General features: G+C 43.4%; 1 protein-coding gene across 1 annotated transcript in view; it reads left to right on the forward strand.

The window, feature by feature from the left end:
• The window catches only part of LOC147701255 (uncharacterized), a 282,557-nt gene that overhangs the window by 10,946 nt on the left and 252,272 nt on the right, over window positions 1-19,339 (forward strand). The window contains 3 exon segments of the mRNA XM_086929324.1: window positions 11,118-12,344; window positions 13,731-13,769; window positions 14,085-15,308. Of these exon segments, the coding sequence (XP_086785450.1) occupies window positions 11,118-12,344; window positions 13,731-13,769; window positions 14,085-15,308 (2,490 nt within the window).

The raw sequence follows: 19,339 nt of genomic DNA on the forward strand, positions 1-19,339 counted from the left end.
AATGGGAAAGTAGCACACAAAGGCTAGCACAAAACAGAGAGGGGAAGAAAAAAACACATAGGCCAGAGAGCAAGATGGAAAACACATGCACTCTCATGAAGTGCTTAACAAAAAAGACCAAGTAGTGTCTGAAAAGTAAGAAGTTGAAGTACACAAATAATAAGGCCAATCATCCAGAAAGGGACAAACACAAGAAGAGAAAGGAAAGCCCTCACACAAGCACATGAGAGTGACAATAAAGCCAACCAATGGTAAGCAATAGGTGGGCTGTAAATTGAGACTCAGGGGCCGATTTATATCTTGGTGGTATAGGTACTCCATTGCCACAGAGACAGAGTATCTATACTGTCAAGAGAATGGTCCATCCACCCGATTTAGAAGCTGGAAGACCATAAGTTTAATGACGGTGAAGGCTACTCCATCTCAGCCAGGACTACGCAGCTCGGGCCATCAGAGGTTGAATGGAAATCACGCCCACCTAATTAAAATGGGCTGAATTACATGTCAGTTTTCACTTCCCATAATTGCGAGGAAAACCCAGGCTGAAATGAACAGTAAAAACTGCTAATCGCTCTCCTTGCTATGGAGAGGACTTCCACGGCACGTGGAGCATTTTCTTTGTCATTTTCAAAAAGAAAGTCCCACTTCGGATGGAGCCCGGCACCAAACTGCAAAAAGCATTGACAGGAACCACTGTGATGGCGTTTCATGGCAATGATTTATAAATGATAGCAAGCTTGGCAGGTTAACTCCAAGGTGTGGAATGCCTTATATCATACTTAAGGCAATCACACAGAAGTATGGAGAGGCTTTAAAGTTGGTTTTTAATTGACTCACTGTAAATTATCTTGTCCACCTCCTGGCCCCTCATTTCTGGAACTCTCTCCCGACTGGACTGAGATCCGTAACCTCTTACACCCAATTTTGAAACACTTCTCAAAACCCTTCTTTCCTCGCAAGCATACAAGTAAAGCTCCTGTCATCACTCTGCTGCCGCCCTCCCGTCCTCAGCACCATGAAATCACTTGGTGTAAGCGCGCTCTACAAATTATTTTAACATAACATAACATAACATAACACCTCAGAAGTATGAACTTTTTAAATGGCGTTTCTAAGGCTTGATTGTTTGATTTTTATTTTGTGCTTAGTTTTCTAAAGTAGGTTCTTTAACCCACAGAGCTGTATAACTCTCTATCTTATAGAAGGGACACATCATGGGTTTCTTTGCTGAGGACCTTACTTTAACCCACTGAGCTACATAAACATCTATCGTACGTCAGTGGACCGGTAATCACCAAGTGATGCTGTTGCCCAATATAAAGTCTCATAATTTTGTTCGTTTTTTATATTTTTGACACTTTTATGGCGATTCTTGGGCAATTTAATTCTCACCAGACCACTGAGAATTTGTGGGACATGTTCACCGGTGATGGAAAGACTAAGAGTGAATCTTTAGCCAAGACCTCTTGGAAAATAGATTACTCTTTCAATAAATATTCAGATTAGGCAACCATACCAGCGAATCTAATTGGCTGTAACTCATCCAGCTAGATTTACAAACACACCCAGGTGCAAAGACTGTGGGGAATTCTGCAGAAGGCCTAGCATAGACCAGTTAAAATGCTTGGAGCTCCTCTTCAATGCATGCTGTGCGCCTTTTTTGGAGTTCAGGGACAATCCGTAGTGCTCAAAAGCTTATTTTTTCTGGAAGACGATGTGAGGGCCTTGCTTTGTTTCACAGATGACTGATCCTGACTTTTGGATACATAGGCGCCATTTGGAGTTGCTGTCTAGGATTTGGCAGCCATTGTGTCCCTCTTCTCTTCTGATGCTCTAAATTTGGTGGAAAGTGAAAAAGGACTCTCCACATCTTACTACCTCGGTGGCCATCTTGAGATGCAATTCAGTTTAAAATGAACCTGAAGTTTTTACCGCCTTAATTTAATTCGTTCACCTCATTGTTTATTTATTTGTCTGTGTAAAGTACTTAATCCTACCACTTTATTTTACATTTTTAATTATTCTATTTTACTTTATTGTGCTTCATTCTATGCTTATATAACCTCTTTATAAATTACTAGCAGCCCGTCCCGACATTGTCCGGGTATGAATTGCTGCCGGCCAGTAGTATATTGTTTTGTAGGATTTCGTTTTGATAGCATTTCTTATCTGTGACAGGACTGTGAAACGCTCCGATTCATAGTGCACTGCTAATGCACTTAAGAGTGCGCATTCAGTAGTGTGTGAACTCGAGTTTCCCTTCTTTTTTTTTTCTTGCAATATTATATAGCGCGAATTCGACCACATGGCATGAGCACAATTAACATTACAGAAGAACACATTCATTTGTGGTTGGCACAGGAAGACAAAGCGATTTGCCTGGAATCACAAGATGTTGAGCTGATGCCGAGATTCGAACGTAGCTCCCCAGCTCTAAAGTTTGCAATTCTAGAACCTGTGGTGGGAGGTGTGTCTAAAAGTGTATGTCGGCGCTGGCCACCAATGAGAGAGACCTGTGCATTTTTCAAATGGGTGGTGAAAAAATATGAGTATGTTGCTGGAGATGTGGGCTGCCGTGCCACCAATGTACTTACCGGGGGAGGGTAAACACCCATTATTCCGCAACTTTCTTTCCGCATACCATTACTCCGCATACTTTCATTACGAAAGTACCATGACTCCGCAATGCCATTATAACGCATGGCATTACATTTTATATGCTTTTACCACGCATACATTTACAACGAAATTCGTTAAAAAAATGAATGGTAAAAGCATGTTTTTTTTAAGGTTTGAATAAGGTAAGTATGGGTATAGGGGTATATGTTTTGGGGTACTGAGGTATATGTTTTGGGGTGTTTGGGTATTTTAAGGGTTCAGATATAGTTTTGGGTTATGGGGTACAGGGGTAATTTTAGGGTTTAGGGATAGGTATGGGTTTTGGGGTACAGGGGTATTTTTAGGGTTCAGGGGTGGGTTTGGGTTTTGGGGTAGAGGGGTATTTTAAGGGTTCAGGGCTAGGTTTGGGTTTTGGGGTACAGGGGTATTTTTAGGGTTCAGGGCTAGGTTTGGGTTTTGGGGTCCAGGAGTATTGTAGGGTTCAGGGGTAGGTTTGGGTACAGGGGTACAGGGTTATTTTTAGGGTTCAGGGCTAGGTTTGGGTTTGGGGGTACAGGGGTATTTTTAGGGTTCAGGGGTAGGTTTGGGTACAGGGATACAGGGGTATTTTAAGGGTTCAGGGCTAGGTTTGGGTTTTGGGGTGCAGGGATATTTTAGGATTCAGGGGTAGGTTTGGGTTTTGGGGTACATGGGTACATGGGTATTTTTAGGGTTCAGGGCTAGGTTTGGGTTTTGGGGTACAGGGGTATTTTTAGGGTTCAGGGGTAGGTTTGGGTTTTGAGGTACAGGGGTATTTATAGGGTTCAGGGCTAGGTTTGGGATTTGAGGTACAGGGGTATTTTTAGGGTTCAGGGATAGGTTTGGGTTTTGGGGTGCAGGGTATATTTATAGGGTTAGGATGGGTTAGTGTTTAAGGGTGTTGGGGTATTTTAAGGAGTACGGGTGGGTTATGATTATGGGGTGCAGGGGTATTTAACACCTTGGCTGCTAGGTGTTCTCCCCCCCTGTGCTGGAAATTACTCTTCTCCTGTATTCATGACGAGCTCAGCTCGTCATCAGCACAGCTCAACTGTGCATCATGACGAGCTGAGCTCGTCATCAGCATCGAAAGGGTTAAAGGGAGCAGGGTGGGAGTAGTTTTTAGGGTGGCAAGGGTAATAAAATAAAATAATAAATAAAAATAATATGAATAATGCAATTTAAAAGAATAAATGTTTTAATTAAATGTGTATATATACATCTGTATTTATATATATATATATATATATATATATATATATATATATATATATATATATATATATATATATATATATATACTCATATATACAAACATATATTTGATGTTTTAATATTTACTTTTACAATGTATATGACTTTACCATACATGCATTTGCGTTATATTGGCATGCGTGATACAGTCATATGCGTTGTAAAAGTTTTAGGAATGATGTCTTTGCGGAGTAATAGTCCCGCGTTATGAAAATTGCGGAGTAATGGTATGCGGGATGTTGGTTTGCGGAATATCATCACATATTCCCGGGGGAAGGATAGTCCCTTTCTTGCTATTTCCGTGGAGGCGGGCCTTGTGTCCGGATGTGCGTGGCGCGAGGCCTGTGCGCAACAGAAGTGGAAAATCTCCAGTGTGCGCTTCAGGCGCCACCGGAAGTTAAGGCTAGATTACATTTCCTGCAAAATGGCCCCTGTTTGCACTCCTTCCGGCCCTTGGGATTAGTGCCATGCCTGACCACCATACAGTAAAGAAGGTGCACGTCACTGGGAGCCTGGGGCAAGCACACCTGGAGCTGGAATGTACAGAACCTGGGAAGAAAAAACAATGAAATATTGGGCACAACGCTTGCTTTTTTTCCGTAATCCCGCACCCCGCACAAGCCCACGACCCCAGCACGCAATATGAGACATGGCATGAAGGGCGCAACCTACCACACGCTCCCAGCGTTTGTCACGCCCCCAGCACACGCCCACAGCACAACGCAGAAACGCCCACAAGGGACTACTTTGCTGTCACGGTTCTTTTACCTTTTAAATGTATATGGTGGGTGTCTGCATAGCCTATGTCCTTCTGCTGCAACTGCCCTTTCAGACGCTGTATTGGGTGTTGTGATTCGTTCTGTGGTTCCTGAGATTACCCGCCTCAAAGGTTTGGGCTCTCTTTTTATTATATTAGTATAGATATAGATATAGATTTGTATTGTGCAAATCACTATTTAATAATGCCCTATGTACACCTTCAGAGATCCACCTCATTTGACCTGTTAATTGGTGTAAATTTTTATTATTCTTTATCCTTATTCCACCTCACCTACATTGAATGACCACAACTTATCCTTATTCCACCTCACTTACACTTAATGATCTAGTGCACTCACAGCATTCTACCTCATTTATTCGGTGCTAAACTACCTATTTATCTTTACTCTCCCAACTTGCATATTGACATACCCCTTTTATATTTTTATCGCAATGTGAAATTCTAATTCTATTCTATTCTATCTTATCCAGATGCTCAATGGCAGTCTTATTCCTTCTTCCCGCCCTTCATTTATTTATCCACACCCTTTTTATCTCACTGACTTCTATATCGCATTCATCCCCTTTTAGTCCTACTCACCCGCCTTTTTTTCCCTTACTTTACTTCTCTCAACCATCTTATCTCCCCACTCCCATTCTCTCCATTCTCTTAGTTTGACCAGTCTACTATCTTTCCCTGACACCTCCCTCCTCCACTACCTTCCCCCCTATCCATTACCTCCCAAACTTATTAACACCTTCTTGGCTCATCTTTCCACAAGGAGATTTTCACATTTCATTGATATTCCCCTGCCCCCTGTTCATCGCTCACCCTCTCCCCTTTTCTCACATTGCAACTGATTGATTCATCGCGCATCCTCCCTCCCCCCACCACATTCACAGACTCATCATGCCTCCCCTTGATGATACCCATCTGACATCGGAATCACCCATTGCCAGACACAGCTCTTACGTTTGGTCTATCCTATACCCTTCATACCTTTTGAAAAACGGCAAAAAAAACCTTTAAATATGAACTTCTTATTCGCCACCATAAACCTTATTTGTTGACAACTACCATAGCCTAAACTCCATAGTAAAAACGAACTACATCTTCTTCACTATGCGCCCTTCCAAATGGAAAAGCATCTCCCTCCAACTCCTTCCTGTTACGAAGTCCTGCAAAATTCCTTATGGCTTGAAACTTTCCACCACATTTCCTGTTGAAATTGACATTTCTATATTTAAATCTGGGAATATCCTTATACAAGCTTCCGAACACCACCTCTCCATTTTTGAACACCACTTTAGCTCCCTATCCCAAGCTTTAATTCCCACTACTGCCATCAACTGTCAAGCACCCCAACTGCATGGTACCTTCTTATCTCAACACACACTGACCCTTTCCTTGCCTTCCCCTATTTCTCCAACCTCAAATGAAACACTCAATTCTCTGTTGCCCACCCCCACATCACCATTAGCTTCCACCTCATATATCCCTCCTCCTACCCCCACTTTCTCCCAAACTTCCTGCCCTTCGATACCCACTTCCCCTGAGCCTTCAAATGCTCCTCGAATATCTCCAATATCCATCCCTCCTAATAACTGTACTACCTCACCATCAGTCACACAAATCCTCACCTCTCCTCATGTAACCCCCCCCCTTTATCCCACAATGGCACTACCAATATCTTTCACTTTTTCTCCTGACAACCATCCTCCCTTTTATTCTTTTAGCAGTACCCAACTTCCCTCACAGACCCTTAGTTCCTCCTATGACACCATGTTGACTCCTGGTTATACCTTCTCTCACAATTCTACTCCCACCACACCCTGTAACCTTAACACCCCTCTCATTCCTCCGCCTGGTTTCCCACCTCTTTCACACCCTATATCTTCAACCACGAATAACATGGACGACTCCCCACTCACATCCAATCTCCCTGCCTCCCTCCCGGTCTCACTTCTTTCTCAAACACTCCCTAATATTGAACTCCATCGCTCAACCCTTGTGTTAGAACTCTCTTTACTCAGAAATGAAGTCTACTGCCTCTCCACAATAAACCAGCTCAATTACACCTATCCACCAGATCCAACAATAACGTACCCTACGCTCCTTAACTTAGTGAATTCTGCCCCTAATGACAACTCTCCTCATAGTCCTCTAAGCAAAAATAGCTCACTTAGTTTGCCCTCCTCCCCGCTCTTTCTCCCCTTACATGTCTTCCCCATCTCAATAAAGTCCATCCCCTCACCACCACACCCGCCACGAATTCCCCTCCTCCTCCTTCATCCATCCCAGTGATTGTGGGAACTAGTAGGATCCCATCCTCCCCAGTTCCACGAGACCCCCTCAGCAACTCACCAATATCCACTCCTGCCCCCCCACAACACCTAATGACCCTAAACTTCTCAACTGAATGCTGATAAACTGTCAATCGGCGTCATGTCATGCTACTGAAATTGCAGAAACCATCCTCAGTGAATACATTGACATCGCCTTCCTGACAGAAACCTGGCTTAATACTCATTCCACCTCAACCATTGACTTGCTCTTACCCCCTGACTACTCCATCCTCAGAAAAGACAGGCCTGGAAAAATTGGAGGGGGCCTTGCCATAATTTATGAAGCTGATTTCAACTCTCTCCTATTAATCACCCTGAACGCACCACTTTTGAATATCTAGGTGCAGAGCTTACAGTACAGGGATCCCCCCCTATCTGTCTACATAACATCTATCACCCACCTGGCGAACCTCTTCTCTTTCCTGAAGAGCTTTCTGACCTTCTTGTTCAATCACCTATCTGCACATTTAGAAATCTCTTCCTCTGTGACTATAACCTCCATTTCAACAAAAAAGATGACCCCTCGGTCATTCTTATCAACGACTTACTAGACATCAATGATTTTAAACAACTTTGTAACTCTCCTACACACTCTAAAGGAGCCACCCTCGACGCTATAATTACTAGCAAGGATCTGGCTTCTCTTTCTCACATTATTCCTATTGATTGGTCTGACCACCACCTCATCCTCTTTATGATCAATAGCTTGTTGCCCACCCTTCTTTCAAATTTAATCAGACAAAAGAAAATAATTAGAAATCTGCACTCTATCGTTGTCCTTGATTTAATAGCCCCAGCTAAACTAAAACTTCAAACAAATAAACCCTCCAGATCCTCTTTCAATACTGACCTTAATAATGAGAGACGTCCTCTCAGACAGACTTAATGCACTTGGAGACAACAGCCTTCCGCCTCAAATCTTACTCTCCTCAAAACTGCAAGGGCTAACTATAAAAAACATATCTTTAATGAGAAAGCAACTTTCGTCCGCGCTCAACTAGATCGGGCAAGAAACCGACCCAAGGAATTATTTAACATCATCAAAACCCAAACTTCCTCAGCCCCCGCCCCCCAACTACTAGCTACGGTCGAAAGATGCGAAGATATTGCTAGCTTTTTTTCCGATAAAATTTCAAAAGTGGATCATTCCTTTGCCTTTACCCCCCCTCTAGTTAACCACCATCTCTTCCCTTATTCCCTCTCCGTATCTCCATCCTCTCCCATTATTGCTCCTGATCCCGCACAACCCCCTCCAGCTGCTACTCCGTTTGAAGCCTCCCACTCCGTCCCCCAACTTAAAAACAAGGCTCTCTGGAACAACTTCAGCCCAGTTTCTGAACATGATGTCCTGAACATCATCGCCAAGCTCAAACCATTCTCACATACAAAAGATCCCTTTCCATCCTACCTGGTACAAGATCTTAAACACATAATTGCTCTGTACTGGACTACTATTATTGGACAAACATATCGAATCATTCAATCTCCTGAACGCCCTACAATCAGGCTTTAGGAAGGGCTGTAGCACTGAAACTGCAATGCTCAACATCATCGATGACATCCATCTCTCCTTAGATATGGGTGAATCTTCCCTCCTCATTCTTCTTGACCTCTCAGCTGTCTTCGATACCGTTACTCACACTGCTTTACTCAATATCCTCAAAAATCATTTTGGCTTGGATGGTGCCCTCCTCAAGTGGTTCACCTCATACTTCCAATATAGAACCCAACAAATTAAAATCTCTAACTGCTTCTCTACACCCCAACCTGTTTATGTGGGTGTCTCCCAGGGCTCCATTCTCTCTCCTACTCTATTCAACCTCTTTATGGAACCTCTCACTCTCATTCTTAAACAAGCAGGAGTCAGTTACCACCTATATGCAGATGATAACCAACTTGACTGTAAGATCAAATCGCATGATGACATCTTACATCTAAATGACACATTGACTAAGATTCAATTGTGGTTCCATTATAATTACCTAAAATTAAACCCCCAAAAAACTGAAATTGTCCTTTTTTCCCCTAAAAACCACGCGCTCCCTATCCAAAACTGGATCTCAGACATTAAAGCTCTTAATTGTTCTCTCTCCATCACTCGCTCAGTAAAGTCCCTTGGCATTAGCGTTGACCATAGCCTCAGTCTTACTCCCCATATAAAAAACTCTGTTAAATTTGCTCTCTTTACACTACATCATCTTAAAAAAATTAAACCCTTTATTCCTGCGGATGACTTTAAATCAGTTGTTCAATCACTGGTCCTGTCCACAATTGATTACGGTAATGCGAATCTTGTAGGAACACCTAAAGTCCTACCCCCTATCAAATCTGTTCTCAACCTCCCTGCCAGGGTAGTTTCTGACTGCAGACGCTTTGAGCGCATCTCCCCCGTTCTCAAAAACCTTAAATGGCTTCTGATTGAAGGCAGAGCTACCTACAAGACCGCTTGCATCACTCACAAAGCCCTCTACCAAAATACCCCTTCTTACCTCTCCAACAAACTACACAAAGCGGGCTGCACTAGAACTATGAGGAGGACCAACGCTCTTGTACTTGTTCCCCTCTGTTAAAAAAGTGATCAAAGCAGTCTCGCTCTTTCTCTGGAAATGCGCCATCTATCTGGAATGCCCTTCCCAAAGATTTACGTTGCAACTCTTCCTATTCTTGTTTCAAAAAAGAACTTAAGCTGCTCCTTCTTAAAAAATACTCGGGTCCTTAAGCTATAGCTCAATGACTACCTATCCCTTCCACCTTACATTGTCTTTAGCGGTTTCCTTACCTGTTTTTCTTTCTTCCTCTCCCATTCACTCCCTCGTTTTTCTGTATTTTCTCAGACTTTCACCCACCCCCTACCACCTGCGCTCCCCTTATTCCCTTCTCCCCACTCTTGCTCTTCACTTTCTTACTTGACCCCCTCACTAAATTTTTCTCTGCTCTCCTCCAGCTCCTCCTGCTCCAATCTGTTCTCTCTTAGATCCTCCTAGTTATTGTACCCTTCCTCAAATTTATTAAATTGCATTGCTTCAATATTTAAATGTGCTAAATATTTACTGTAACTCTGTTATTTCTAAATGTTGTAAAGCGCTCTGATACTCCCGGGTCAAGTCAGCGCTATATAAAACCCTTTAAATAAATAAATAAATAAATAAAATAGGATTCTCTATGTTGGTAGTGAGTTCCTCCCTTTAGACATTTGACTCTTGCATATTTTCCATGTCATTCCCGTCTTACACTTACCCAGGCACTCCAAGTTGCATGAAACATAGCATGAGCCGACCCCTATGCATTCATGATTACATGCTTGCGGGCCGGTGGTGGAAGTGGGCTGCCTCCGTGGCGGAAGTAGAAGGTGGCCTCCTTAGAAAAACTTTGGGCATACTATTTATTTATTTACTTTATGAACTAAGCACTGCACAAGGATAAAGTGAAATACTTGTGAAGGCCATTGAGTGGCGGTCGGTAGTGGGGCGGTGAGTGCCACAGTTAAAATGAAGTCAAGGAATTGCTTCATTGATGAGACAGATGTTGATTTAGCTAAATTACAGGGGTGAGGAAGTGAAACTAGTCACTCTTTGAGCCTGATATATTATAGAGTTGCCCCGCACTCCAGCCTTTCCCCCACTCTGGTGCCTTTCATTCATTACCGAGAGAAAGGCAATGAGAGATCCCTATAGAACTTTTATAGCCATTTGTACCTTCTCGTCCTCCTGCTGCCTTCATGACCCCTAAGAGCTGGGGTAACACAGGTAGTGCCGGGAGCATCAAAGAGCTAGCCGAGGATAGCAACGCCTACATCTGGCTACGACTAATTGACATCCATGACTGAGGAGATAACGCTGAACATCCGTCTTGGAATATCACTCACATATATTCTCTGTGGGCAATGTCTCGGGTAGATGAGGTCAATGCTGCATGGTCTTCAACACTGGCAATATGCAATTGAAAGATTTCAGCATACATGCGAGTAAATTAGCTCTTGTCTCACATGTAAATTATCTACAGGTAGTTTGATACATATAAATAAGAATAAATGTCATGGAAACGTAAGAGGTGGTTACACCAAGAAAATACAATTGTCCATGAATACTCAGTAACTTGTGTATTGCTTCTGATTTTTTTAGGTAACAAACCCTTTGGCCCCCTGGGCAAAGAATTTATCACTGCCTGTCTGAAAAATCACAACAAACCTGGGCCAGCACGTTTCGAGGTCTTTGTCACTGCGTACCATGATTCCACCACTGTTTCCATCATCGTCAACAAGTCCAACTTCCGTAAAGAATTCAACGTCAGGAAGGGTGAGACGTTGATAATTCCCATTTCTAAGCATCTGGAGATGTTAAACGGGGACATCTATGACTCCACCGTCATCATCAGATCAAATAAGGTAATATCAGTGTTGGCGCTCAACTCTCGCGAGGACAGCAGTGATACTATTCTGGTGCTTCCTGTCAACGAGGTGGGAAAGGAGTATTACGTAGTCACCCCACCATCTGGGGGTCAAGGGCAAAGCAAGGAACTTTTTGTGGCAAACTACGACTATTCCAACACAGTAGACATCCTCCTCCAAGGAACTGTAACCTTTAAAGGGCAGAATTACAAACCAGGGGACACGCTCACAGTCAGCCTGCAGCCCTACCAGGTCATTCAGGTTTTAAGCAACGATGACTTGTCTGTCACCAAAATAGTGTCTAACAGACCTGTTGCCGTAGCAAGTGGACACAGCTGTGCGGGAAAAAAAGGATTATGCAGCCATATTGCTGAGCAGCTTCTGCCTGTTCCTCGCTGGGGGACAACATTTGTGGTCCCACCGATGAATGTGGGCGGCAACACTGACATTGTATATGTGACTGCATCCCAAAATACAGATGTGGAGTATCAGTTGGGTGGAAGCAAGAAATCGAAGAATATGGTAGCCGGACAGATTTTGCAGATTGAGATTTCAGGTGGAAACACTCTCTTCGTGTCTGCTAGCGCTGGCGTCCAAACCCACTATTACAACACAGGTGGCAAAGAAGGAGACAAGTCATTCAGACCCTACTTTGTTGGCGTCCCCAGTGTTAAGAATTACGGTACATCCTACAAAGTACTTGGGCTGCCCCACTTCGAAAATAACATTGCAGTCCTCACTTCAAAAACCTCTTCTGTCTCTGGAATAACCCTTGATCAAAAAAGACTCTCTAATCTCCAATGGAATCCTGTGGCAGGATGCGACTATTCTTGGGCAAAATATGACTTTGGACCTGGGTTCAGCTGCCACACACTGGACCTCGCCGATATTCCTTTCGGACTCCAGAGCATTGGATACAGGGATGGCAGCTCTTACGGATTTCCTGGAATCCGCATTAGTGGTGAGTTTTCTCTTGGAAATGTTTGCAATACCCACTATATAAATGGGGGACATAGTTTGCAATCTGTTGTAACATTACTTAGCACAGAAGAATGTTGGGAGCACCACTGAAGACAATGAAGTGGCAGAGGGCTATTAATTTCTGGTACAGCCTTATTCTTCAACATTCAATATTTGTCTTTCTATTTCTAGAACATTCTGCCCTCATTGGGTGACATACTCTAACAGCCTTATAGCCCATTTGCCTTTGGCTATACCAGTTGTTAAGTACCCTCTCTCTAGTTATAGGCCCGAGCCGCAACTCGAGTTCAGGGTCTTTACCAACTGGTATAGCCTTCTGCAACAGTTTATATAAGTCTATAGTAGAGTTTGCATGCATTTTAGGGAATGGCTCTATTCTACTCTTCACTTCAAGAAAGTTTGACAGTCAATATACAAACCATTACAGTTGGGGCAAGTCTGGTGGTGCAATGGAAGTCCATTTTGCTATCATGCTTCATACATAGGAATCTGAGGCTATGGGCTTCAAAGGAAGGAGGATTGGTGCCCTGCTGCACCAAATTCCAAAATATCTGACCACTTACATATTTTCCATATTGTCAGGTAACTGATGGAGCTGTGAAAAATGCCAAAATCAAGCAAACATGTCTCCTGCTTGTCAATCCAATGCATTGGAACAGGGTTGCTTGTTTTTATGGTCCAATCCCTCTCCTTTGGGGTGTCTTGCTGCTGTAATAATGCTTTTTGTCTTGGACCTCAGTGATACCCTACTCTCTGAGCTTCATCACTTTAGGGGGATACATGGGGGAAGTGTCATCATTCAACTTCCCGTTATCCTCCTGGTGATTCATGTGTCTAATGACGAAATGACGTGTTGCTAAAAGAACAGTCATAAACAGTGACTATACTGCAGTGCTATCTTAAGGATTTTGGGGGCCAGCAATCATTTGGGTCCTTGTTAGGAACAACTTTGAATTTTACTATCCATTTTCTGATATCTCAAGCCCCAAGATTCCAAACAATATTGAATTATATGTTCAAGGTTGAGCCTGAGAAACAGACTTAAGTCAGGCAAAGTAAAAGTTTGCTTTCCCAGGAGGCCTCCTAAAAGATGGGGCCTTGGGCAATTGCCCACTTTGTCCTTGCCTTAAAACGTCTCTGCTGTTCTGTCCATTCTTGAACTGCCATTTCTGCAGCCACTGGTTATCTCAGGGAAGCAGGCCTGAGTCACACTCAAGCCAACAACATGCTAGGCACCCATGCGACTAGCATCCGCACTTTGAGTATTAGTAATATAGAAAATATGGGCTGCGGGAGGGAAGCGCTGGAAGGAAACTCTTGCCACTCTGAACCTTATATTCACTTTTTGTCCGGCCTCTCCTTTCAGCTCCCGCACTGGCAGTACCCCAGCTTCCACCTTCAAGAAGTGAGTATTGCTTTGCATTTGCTTTTGTGAGAGATGTGGGGCATCTTTGTGGGATTGTGAGTTTACAACACTGAAAAACATATGTTCAAGTTGTGTTTGCATATGCAGTAAAATTGCTATGTTTATTGAGGTTAAAGTGCAGGCACCTCAAAACAAGTGCAAGTGGCAGCATTAATGTTGAGCAGCACTCAAATCTACTCAATCTTATTACATGGCCTTTACCCTACGATGTAGAACACAGAAATGTTTAAGGGTCATGCCACCAAGTGTTGGTTCACAGGTTCACAGGTGACTTTCTCTCTTCCTCTTGTTTAGGTACCCAGCCATCAGGAGTACTAGGTCTGGAATTTGTCACTTCTTTTCTACAAAATCAGAACAAAGCTGAAGCTCTGGTGTTTGAACTTCTCATCACAGCTTACTTTCCATCAACCACTGTCTCCATCATCATCAACAAATCCAAGTTCAGGAAAGAATTCAGTGTGGAGCAAGGAGAGACAATTTCCGTACCTCTTCCCAAAGCTGTTGAGTTGCATGGAAGCAATACCTTTGATTCTTCTGTTATTATAAAAGCAGACAAAGTTATATCAGTCATTACAAAGAACTATAAAGGCAATAGTGGAGCCATAATGGTCATCCTCCCAATGAATGTCTTAGGAAAGGAATATTATGTGGTAACGCCACCATGGGGACCAGCAGGCGAATACAAGGAGTTCTCCATCACAAACCACAAGGACACTAATAAGGTGGGCATCCACCTGGCCGGAGCTGTGAAATTCCAAGGCAAGACCTACAGAGCAGGCAGCATATTGACTGTTACTCTTGAACCCTTCCAAGTGTTGCAGATTCAAAGCAGTGACGACCTGTCTGGAACCAGGGTAGAATCTATGAGCCCCCTGGCTGTAGTCAGTGGGCACAGCTGTTCTGGACCAGAAAACGATTGCAGTCATGTCTCTCAGCAGCTTTCACCTGTCTCTCGATGGGCCACAAGGTTCCTTGTTCCAGTCGTGTGCCCAGAAGACGGCACTGCTATTGTTTTTGTGGTAGCATCCAAAAATACTCATTTGGAGTATGAGAAGATGGGGAAAAAGTATAGAGATGACTTGAAAGCTGGGCAGGTGTTACAGATTGACACTAGCGCAGGAATCGTGGACATCACAAGTAGTAATGGAATCCAGGTCTTCTCCTACATCAAAGGGGGGAAAAGAGGAGCAGATGTATTCTACCCAGTCTTCATATACATTCCTTCCATTGCAAGCTCCGGCACATCCTACAAAATCCTGGGACACGATAAAATTGATACAAACATTGCTGTTTTCATAGCCAAGACTTCATCAACCTCTGGGATCACATTTGATGGACAACCACTTTCTAATGTTGTATGGAGAGCTATTCCTGGAAGTGACTATTCTTGGGCACAATTTGCCTATGGCAGTGGGTTCAGCTGTCACAATGTGGACAGCCCAAGCAGTCCCTTCTATCTCCAAAACATAGGATATGGGAATCACAGAGCCTATGGAACGCCTGCCATTCGCATCAGTGGTGAGTCTCTTTGTTAATCTGTTGTCTTGTTCAATCAAAAAGTGGCGGGTGGTGTCCAGTGTTTCATGGGCCAGCTGAGGTTGTCACTAAGGCAGAGCATATTTGGAAATGCAATTGGAGACAAATCTTCACATTAGTCGGACTGTCACTAGGCTTAAACAGTTCCGTCTAATTCTCCACTAATCAAGAGATATAAAGACATGTTCACTTTCACACATATTCTACTTTTTTTTAACCCCTTGTTACCACTATATAGAAAAAGTAAGTAAGGTTTTGGGGAAAAAAAGTTCAGCATTCATATTGGAGCAATGTGTTCAGCTGAGTAAACTAAGTTAAAAAAAACTACGCTTACATAAGCTGATTTGAAATAGCCATTGAAAATGTGCCTATTATAAAAGAGTGATCTGGCGCCTCTCTTTGTTAAAAGGTTGATCAGGCGTAAATATTGACTGTTGTCTCCTGTAAAAATGCTGACATGAGATGGTTAAGGACTCTTGCCATAGGTACTGATATAATATGCATAAATACGAGATGCTGTTCATGATGTCATCAGTGATATCATTAAATGCTGGAAGGTGGATTATTAGTAGGGGTAAGTAGGCACCCATCACTAGCAATAAGGCCATCAACGCATTATAAGGTCCAGACAAGGTCTCAATAAAGTATTCCCTTTCTCAACCATTCTTAGCTGACATCGAGCAGGCGGGCTTAACTTATGACACAAGCAATGACACCCTTTGTCCTTCAGTCCTTGGTAAGAAAGTCCAATTTAGTCATAGATGATGATAAGTTCTTCCCTTTTAATTCATAGACAGGTTCTCTATATGTTATGTTCCAACAGAAAGCAGCCAACACGTGTTTTTTCTACCCTTAACTTATGAGATAGGTGTGTGAAGCCGTTAAAAACACAAATACATTAAATAAGTAAAACACAACACGCAATATAAATCCACAACCAATTTATAAAAATAGTAATATTTGTATGATTAAAATGACCCCAAAACAACAGAAATCCATTTGTGAACCGGAGATATGATTTTAAAAAAAATAAACACATTCAATCAATCAATCAGAGTACTTGTAAAGCGCTCTACTTACCCATGAGTGTCTGAAGGCGCTGAGGGGAGGGGGTGCCACTAGATTCTCGTGCTTAAAAATATATAGTGCAAACTTGGGAAATCTGGTCGTGCTTGACAAGGACAAGGACAAAGTCAAAGTTTGAGATTAACTGTGATAGAGCCCTGGTCGGATACACTAACCGAGAGGCCTCGGTCAAAATTTTACCTTCACACATAGAATTTTCTGGATGATTTTTTCTTGAAGTCGATCGAGCCTATGCAGCAAGCTGGCTTTACAGCAACTTCGCTGGCTTGGTTCAGTGGGAGCTCCCGGTCAACTCCTGAAAGTCTTGAGATCTGGAGCGTTCAGCGGGGCGAACCTGAAATCCAGGCTGGGTCGCCGTGTGAGGTTGTCAGCTTGGCTTTCAACATTGGATTTGGTTTCCTTATGGAGATTTTTCCAAAAGTTGCAACAAACTTCTGGAACTACTTCCTGAAGTTCCTTTGAGGGTTCAAAATGTCCACAACATAAATCCAAGGTCCAGTGTCTCTGAGTTGCTCCTCAAAAGTTGGGACTAAAATTCCAACAATGCACCTGGTAAAATCCTTAAAAGTCCACTGGACGCACTCCAGGACGCACCCCACTCTGGGAGTTTTTAGGGGAGATGATGCAGGTGAGCTCTGCTAACCTGTTGCTTTCAGGAAGTCCACTCCTTAATGCTTTTTGAAGCAAGGCAAAGTCCTAAGGGCTGCAGTTCCAAATGCGCAGCAGAGGCAGTCCTTCAGGGTGGACTCCTGTGGGGTGCAGACCAGGGATCCAGCAGGGCAGTCCTTTTCCTTGTAGTATCCGGCACCAGATCTGAGTTGCTAGCTCATATATTCATTTAGTTCTGGGGCGATAAGCAAGGGGGCACCACCGACCAATAGGATACAGGGCGCCACCGAAAAGTATGACAGCTTCCTCCAAATTGTGGCATATTCTTGTCCCACAAAGCACTGTACTTTAAAATTCAAGATAGATCATTCTTCTCCTTGGCAGTAGGGCCTGGCTATGGCAACCCACTGGTGTGGCTCATTTTCCTTTAACACTCCCATTCCAGACCTCCTGCAAATTCCACTCTTGGGGATCTCTCTGACTGGGGGTACAGGAAGAGGGGGTAGACCCGGCTGGCCTTCCTTACTGTCTACTCTCTTTGAAGCCCAGTTTGATTCACCCAGCCCCCGCCCTAGCCTGATCTCTGCAGCTGCAGAAGTCCCCCATCAGATAACCTCTGTCTCTGTGCAGGAATCTTATCACCTCCTGAAAGTAGTTAAGTTAACCCGATTAAGGGCTAGCTGATCAGGAAAGGCTGCTAGAACCTGGATTTTGGCTCACAGAAAATAAAGGTTTATAGCTTCTTTTTGGTATTAGTTATGCTAAATTGAACTGTGGCAAGTTGTTGGACTTATCATTATCAATCTTTTAAGTTCTTGAAGTATTATGTTAGCTCATTACTGTCAATCGATACACTCTATTACAGTATTCCCATGGTAGCCTAAGGAGCTAAAAGTGCTACAATGGGGAAAAACAAAATTGCAGTTATTCCCTCACCTGGGCATATAAAACATCGTTTAAAATGTCCCTGCTTACTTTTACATGCCACACTACCCTGGGCGCACCTAGGGTCCACCTTAGGTGTGACTTATATCTACAAATAAGGTTGTTTAATACTTTGGATGTACCTTTAGATCCAAAGTCGAATTTGCATGTAATTTAAATTTGAAGCAGCTTGCAAAGCACGGCTGACTTTAAAATGACATCAGGCAACACAAAAGTGAACAGTTAAGTGACTCAAAGTAGCTGGACCTCTACAACTACATGCCCTACTATATACTATGTACTTACAGGTATGTTTCAGTGCCAATTGTTATTACATCTAATTACCATATACCTTTTTAATCAGAGCACTGGCCCTGGCTAGCAGAGCCTAGGGCGCAGTCAGAGTCAGTTACCACCTCTATCAGTCATAAAATGGGGTGACCAGGGCAAAAAGAATAACCTTTTCACATGGACCCCTCAGCCCCAGACGAAAGGGGATGGGTAACTAGCCTACACTCTGGTAGTCCTCATCATCTAAGTGGAAAAGCCTGGAAAGTCCATCCACATTAGCATGAGCAGTCCCAGGTCTGTTTTCCACTGTGAAGTCTATCCCCTGTAGAGAAATGGACCACCTCAATAGCTTTGGATTCTCCCCTCTCCCCCTCATCTGCATTAGCCATCTGAGAGGGCTGTGGTCAGTTTGAAAAAGTGAGTAGTAAACAGGTATGGTCTCAGCTTTTCAGGGGAACAAACCACAGCAAAGGCCTCCCTCTCAATGGCACTCCACCTTTGTTCGCTGGGGAGAAGTCGCCTGCTAATGAAGGCAATTGGCTGATCAAGGCTATCCACATTTGCTTGTGCCAACACTGCCCCAATCCCTTGCTCTGAAGCATCCGTCTGAAACACAAACTCCTTTCTGTAGTCAGGGACCAGTAGCACGGGAGCTGAACTCATAGCCTCTTTCAGAGTGTCATGGGCCTTCTAACACTCTGGGGTTCACATGACTTTCTTTGGCTGCTTTTTAGAAGTGAGTTCTGCTAGAGGAGCCATAGTGGTCCCATAGTTCTGAACACATCTTCTATAATACCCAATCAGACCAAGGGAGGCCTTGACTTGTGTCTAGGTTGTAGGAGCTGTTCTGTTCAAAATGGTTTGAACATGCCCTCTACCTAGAACTGAACTCTGCCCCATTTGTAACATGCTGACCTTAATAGTCAGGCCTGCCTGTTGCAAGTCCTGATGCACTTCCTTCAGGTGGCTTAAGTGATCCTCCCAGGTGGAACTGTACTCAGCTATATTGGCCAGATAAGGTGCACTGAACTACACCAGCCAGATAATACCCGGTTCACCAACCTTTGGAAGGTGTCAGGTGCATTCTTTAAGCCAAAGGGCAT

This window comes from Lissotriton vulgaris, chromosome 7 (assembly GCF_964263255.1).
Source record: "Lissotriton vulgaris chromosome 7, aLisVul1.2, whole genome shotgun sequence".
NCBI classification, from domain to species: Eukaryota; Metazoa; Chordata; class Amphibia; order Caudata; family Salamandridae; genus Lissotriton; species Lissotriton vulgaris.